The following is a 6,944-nucleotide window of genomic DNA, read 5'->3' on the forward strand; positions in this document are numbered from 1 at the left end:
ATTTAGGGGTGCTTAACTTTTTTCCAGGTGTATATATGTGTATATACATACACGCAATAGTTTAGTTTGGATAAAAATATGTTTTCGTATTTGAAAACCATTTTTGTTTTTATAGATACTTACGTGTCGCTAAAAACATACATATTCATTTTGTTAGACATCGATCTTTATAGCATGTAAATAAAGCCAGTATGAACTTTGTAATTTGCAAATGGGAAAATGCACCATCAAGAGATATTGGTTTTTCTTGAAAATGGTATTGCATGATTACACTTACTTTCCCTTAAGAGCGTTGCACGCAGAAGCGTCGCTAGGCGTTGGCACGCGGGGTCCTTGCTCAGATATCATTTGACAGTGCCTCAAATCTACAGTTGGTGTGTTGAAAAATTAGTATAGTCTTGTCTTTGTTGGTGTTTGGTCGTTGTGTACGACCTAGAAGAGTCAGGTTCAATTTAGACCTCTTCCTCTCAAGCAATATAGAAAACCTTGATCGATAACATACTAAAACGCCGAAAACTCCCGCGCATATGAGCCCGAACCCCGAATCTTTCAAGTACCTAGAGATGCCGCTGGTTGCACCGATAATAAATTGATTTTTTTCTATTAAATTTGTGGTAAATACATTAAATAAATTAAGAATAACTCGGCAAAATTCACTCGACATCATCATATGTACACTTTTATTAATTATGGGTACACCGACATGCCATCGGAACATTTATTACAGCTAACATTTAGGATAAAAAGAATAAATAAGTTTTCAAACATAATTATAATGTTTCAGTTGAGTTCACCATCATTATCATACTCCTTCCGCTCTGTATAATTGAAGACACACCGAAACCGATATTGAATCGAAATTTTTATTGAGACTACAAACTTGAATAATAGTAAAGAATAGATTCATAAAAATATGAAGTATCGGCAAAGTTCACCTGGCATCATAAACATATTCACTTTCATTGATAAATAGTAGCTCAACCTTAAATCAAAACTTTTCATACTGATAACACTGGAATGAAAATGGTCAATAAACGGATTGCAAAAAAGAGAACGTTTTAACGAAGTTCATGTGGCATTATAATCATCATACTCATTCTGTAAATAATAATTTGTTTATGATGCATAAAGATGAAACCTGGACTCTCCACGAACCTATTATAAAAGATAACGTAATGCTACTTTAAGAATATTCCTCTTCTTAAACATTATTCACATTTGGTAAAGCATGCATGAGTTTGAAAGGTTGGCCCGCATGCATCACCTAGTGATTTTCGTTACAATGTAAAATAATGCTAACAAAACTAGTTACAAGGGTTCTAAATGGAGTTCAGTTTAAACAAGTTTGTTGATTAAAAAGAACGGCTTGAAGTTATGAACCAACTCTGCTTTATCAAGTCCAACCCATGTATCTAAATATTTTACAAGAATTTGACAAAAGTTAGAATAATGTATTTACGATAAGACTTAACCACGTGGCACTTTCAAAATAAATATTGTAAAAGAAAGTTGAAACATTATTGTAACGGGTAACGTTTGTTATTACTTTGTGTTTATCACTCATTTTTAACACCGTATTTGTAATAAATCTTTCAAAATTAGAAGGGTACGTATTCTCTCAAGACCACTTTGCTTTGATTGTGGCAAGTCATGTATCTGTTTGCATCAGTAATGTATAATCTAGTAAATTTTACCAATTACCCAGTGGATAATTCGTGTGCCCTTTCAAAAACTGAGATCGTCCTAGCTTAAAAATTATTTTTGCAACAGTTGACGTGATTTTTTTTCTTGTTTTATTAGTATAGATTATTTCTGTCTAGTGATATGCTACAGAATTGCAAACTTTACCCAGTTTTAGTTATTTGCAACATAGTGCTTTTTCTAATTTAATTGAAACTCCCTTTTGTTTGTTTTATAATTTTTACACAAGGGCTTTCTGCGCATAATTGTCCCTGATTTTGAATAGATAGTCTAGAAGAAAGGTAGGTAATCAACACTCGAAAGCGTTCATTGCCAACCTATGGGCTAGTCGTTTCTGGCCGAATAGTGAGATTTGACCGACACTCTTACTGTTTGTGTAGTCAATTCGTCTAAAGCGCGGAGCGCGTTTTTATGGCAACAGAACGCGTAAAATAAAGATGTATACATATTTTAAGAAACGAAAAGTACATGTTAGCGTTGAGAAGTCACGCGCTTTAGTCTGTTTAAGTTTATGCTAGCTTAGTAGAATAAAATTGATTTTACCGTAGTTTCTTTTTGTGAGTAATTTTCACAATGTTACCTCAGTAATTACTTTTAGATTAATTGCTCTCTCAAAGCGTGTGTATTTCTCCGATATTTGATTATGGTAATTTCTTTTACTCTCACCACAGAAAGAGCTAAAAGAACAAAGTATAACGTATCAAGATGTTAATAAATCTAGCCTAGTGAGGGCTTTGAGCACCTAGGGTTAAGAAACTGCGTTTGAAATTTACCGATCAGAAAAACAAAAAAGCTAATACGATGTACCGAATTATTTTTTACTCATATCAGCCATTTCTTTCAAATCAATAATGATTGCAATTTTGACTGCACTTGCAAAATTTGAATTTAAAATAGAGAGAGACTGTTTGGGATTTCCTGATACGTATAAAATATTTTTGTTTTTAAACAACAGCACCAACATAAATCTACTATAATGCTAAGCTACACCAAAGCAAGTGAAAAGGACCACGATATAAGTATAACACTAGGTTGTATAGGAGACATGACTTTGTTAGTATATGAGAACAATCAAACTGTAGGCGAGTTTGTTTTAATTTTTCACCATTTCTTAAATGTAGAGGAAGATACTAAAACAGTGATTGTTTGTGGATTGTGGTGTGGACCAAAGCAGCAAGTTAGGCTTTATTTGTTTGTAATTAAGTACAAAGCTACACAATGGGATATCTGTGCTCTGCCCACCACGGGTATCGAAACCCGGATTCTAGCGTTGTAATTCCGCAGACATACCTGCTGTGCCACTGGGGGGCAGTTAGGCTTTAAGCTGGAAAACTATAAAACAGTTTAGATTTCAAACTGAGAACCTATTACACCAGTCCTATACAAAAGAAGATAGTTTATAAGTGTAACACCAGAATTCTGCGTTATTTTAATGGTGAGGCTAATCTTGTAAACAAAAACATAATAATTGAAAGTTCAAGAAATTTCAATTTAAAGTTTAGTTAAGAAAAACCATTGAGATGAGAGAAATAAAAAAAAACATTTGATACTAATATTTATTTATATTACATAGTTATCGTTCAGTTGCTCAGAGGTATGTAATTGCCAAAGGCATATATATGCAGTTCTACATTGCAACTCATCTGGCCTATATTTTAGATACATTAACATGGGTAAAAATGTAACAGTATAAACAAAATATTACAATTAGGGTTATACAAAAACAATTTAATAAATATAACAACAGAAAAAAAAAGTTTTAAAACAATTAAGAATACACATTTTACCATTTGTAAGAAAATTTCAATGTGACTAATTTCAATAAACATCAAAGGAATTAGCAAAAAAAACCAGAAGAATAAAAACCTAATTCATCAGAATATAACACAATGTTTCAAAATTAAACCACTTCTCAATATCAAGAACCATATTGAGCAGTATAATTCTTTTTTAACTGTATCTCATGAACTAGCTCATTTTCAAGATCAAGAAAGATTTTTTATTTAATTGTTAGACCATGAGGTTATGTTGCATGTGATTATTAGCTATTACCATAAATCTAAATAATCTTTCACAACATCAGTATTTGCTAGGGGAAGCTTGTGTCAGTTTCATGATACTGTTACGACATCGAGGTCACGTGACTAGCACCACGTCACGTCATTCTCGAACTTTCACATCTTTTCCTTAAATCTCGTGATCTGTCTAGATATAGTGTAGTCTTCTATATATATATATAAGACCGGCCACGAAGCGACGCAGAGGTAATGAGTAATTGAATGTATGCGGATAAAATATTGTTGGCCACGTGAGACGTGGGTTATAGCGTTGTTATAGAGCGACTGTTGAAATTAAGTGTATCATAAAGTTGTATTCGGAAAGAATAAACCAGTTTTATTTAAGAAAGGACTTGTATCGCTAAAGTTTCGTCGGAACGAATTTACGGAAAATTAACTAACGAACAGAGACGTAACAATACATATATACTCAAAATCCAAATTGAACTAAATGATAGAAGGAATAATAAATGAACAGTAAGCAAAAGTAAAATACTGCTACTTAAAATCTTGATATGGTTTAACACATTAATCATAAAGTTGGAAAATTGGAGTAATTATTTCTGTTAGCTCCGAAAGGAGACAGAAAAAATATAAAGGAACTAAAAACATAAGGATACAAATTGGTATAGTGTTAAAATACTGGCTTATTATCCCCATTTTTTATGTTATTTGAATTATGATAACATATTTTACTCTTACAATTGAAAGTGTTATAATACAAAATATAATACATTAATTAGTACATTAAGAAATCTGCTCTGACCAAGTCATGAATTTGGGTCCTTTCACCTAACACTTGTGTCTTAAGACATGTTTTTACCAACTGAGGTTTCAGGGCTCAAGTCTTAAGCAGACACAAAATGACTCTCTTGAATGTGCAAAAAATAATTTTGGACTTAGTATCTGACTGTAAGAAAAAATGTTGCTTTACAAGTAATACAAATATACTTTGTAGAAATATTTTAATATTTGCAAATGTGTTTTGGTGTTTCAAATACTTAAGGATTGTATTTTGAATAATTTCTCTTTTTCACTTTTAAATAAGTTTCGAAGCTCCCTAGTGGATCAGCAGTCTACTAGCTTATGATGGTAAAAACCACATTTCGATACTCGTAATGGAGCCCCCCAGTGGCACAGCGGTATATCTGCGGATTTACAACGCTAGAAACCGGGTTTCGATACCCGTGGTGGGCAGAGCACAGATAGCCCATTGTGTAACTTTGTGCATAAATTCAAACAAACTCGTAATGGATGCAGCACAGATAATTAACACATTGTGTACCTATGTGCTCAACAAAAGACAAACTATATATTCTGCTTTTATTGTTGTCACCAAAGTTTTTATTGGGTAAATTTTTGCAGTAAAATTTATATGTGGTTATATAAACATATGGATTTCTGAATGTTGTATGTTTTTCTTAACTTCTTTTATAACTCAGTGGACTTTCTCACAGAGAATAGAATTAAAGGAAGAGCTTCAAAAAGAAAAGATGCATCGACTAGAAGTAGAAGCATGTCTCAAAGAGGTGCGGGTAGAAAGTCAACGTTGTAAGATTCATTTAGCAAGTTTGCAAGAAGATTTTCAACAGTAAGTATGTGATCACATTTAAGTATATGTGGAAAATGTGATGTAAGTTGTATTTTACAAAAAACCTTAAATAAGTTCCATAAAATATACTTTAATTCATCTAATGAAATGTCATATATATATATTGTTGAAAATGTGCAAAATAAATTATTGCTGTAGTTTATTTACAAAAATAAAATTACATGTTAAAATAACTTTTCAAGGACTTAAAATCAAACAGTTGTATGAGAAATTGGTAACAGATTTGTGTCTGACAACTGTCCACATAATTGTTGTGATTAAAACTGCAATTAGATTATTTTGGCTGTAGGAAAACCGCCAAATATATTTTTTTTTTAGATAATAACTTCCATTTAGTGATTCTAAGTTTCTCACCAGTACTCTTACATACTGTTACGACAGCGGAAGTCACGTGACTCTAGTAAAACGTCATGTACTTCTAAAACGTTCATGAAACCTCGAGAGGTTACTAGATTCGGTATTCTTGTACATATAAGACGGTCAAGACGTGACGGCAACAATTGAACTGCGGACAGAGAGGCGTATTGTTGAGTCGAGCACGTGAGACATTTGTTGTGAATTATTGCGTTTGTTATAGCGCGACAGTGGAAATTAAGTGTATTGCAAAGTTGTATTTAGAAAGAATAAACCAGTTTTATTTAAGAAAGGACATGTATCGCTAAAGTTTCTTCGGAAAGAAATTATACGGAAAATTAACTAATGAACGGAGGTGTAACAAATTAGTGTCAGAAGTGGGATGGAAAAGAAAGAAAAAAAATGGAAACGATAAGCGGCAAATCAAACTACAGCTTAGCAGATTTGGTGGCAGCAATACAAGAGCAGCAAAAGAAACAAGAAGAACGAGAAAATAAACAAGAAGAGAGATTACAGCAGTGACAACCAGAACAAGAAAGGAAACAGGAAGAAAGTCTCCAACAGTTCCAGGAAAGTCAGCAGCAACTACAGGAAAGTCAACAACACTGGCAAGAAGTACAGATGGAAACATTAGTAAATTTAAAAGCGAATTAGATACATTAAAGAATGATTTATTGCCTTTTACACAAGGAGGATACATTAATCGTCGACTTAATCAGCCCCAGACAATGGCAAGCCCCTTCCAGACCCCGCAGCTAAACCCTAATGCAGACATCTTCAGTTCTGTTAGAAGTCACATCCCAGATATGAATGTCAGCGATAGGGATGAACTAATATGAAGGAAGCCACAGTAATTCGATGGGAAGACACCATGGGAAGCATATAAGGCACAATTTCAGCTCCTGGCAGAAATGAATGGATGGACAGAGGAGCAGAATGCAGTATATCTGGCAACGAGCTCGAAGGGCCAACGACTGGAAATACTTGGACAGTTGTCGGCAGACAACAGGCACAACTATAGAGCACTGGTAGCGGCTCTAGAACTCAGGTACGGAACCCAAAATCAGTCTGAAGTCTACAGGGCTAGGTTTAGGACGAGAGTCCGTGCTAAAGGGGAGAGCGTGCAAGAGCTGGCACAGGACTTGGAAAGTATGGCACACAAGGCCTACCCAACTGTGGCACCCGTTCTCCTCAAGTTGTTGCTGAGAGATCAGTTTGTA

At 33.9% G+C, this 6,944-nt stretch overlaps 1 protein-coding gene across 1 annotated transcript in view; it reads left to right on the forward strand.

Annotated features, from left to right (window-relative positions):
* Positions 1–6,944, forward strand: part of LOC106469528 — a gene marked incomplete at its 3' end in the record, with an annotated part of 110,132 nt that overhangs the window by 70,010 nt on the left and 33,178 nt on the right. The window contains exon 4 of the mRNA XM_022398068.1: positions 5,201–5,349. Coding sequence (XP_022253776.1) covers positions 5,201–5,349 — 149 coding nt within the window. The remainder of the gene's footprint in view (positions 1–5,200; positions 5,350–6,944) is intronic.

Source organism: Limulus polyphemus, unplaced genomic scaffold, assembly GCF_000517525.1.
Source record: "Limulus polyphemus unplaced genomic scaffold, Limulus_polyphemus-2.1.2 Scaffold3530, whole genome shotgun sequence".
Lineage (NCBI taxonomy): Eukaryota > Metazoa > Arthropoda > Merostomata > Xiphosura > Limulidae > Limulus > Limulus polyphemus.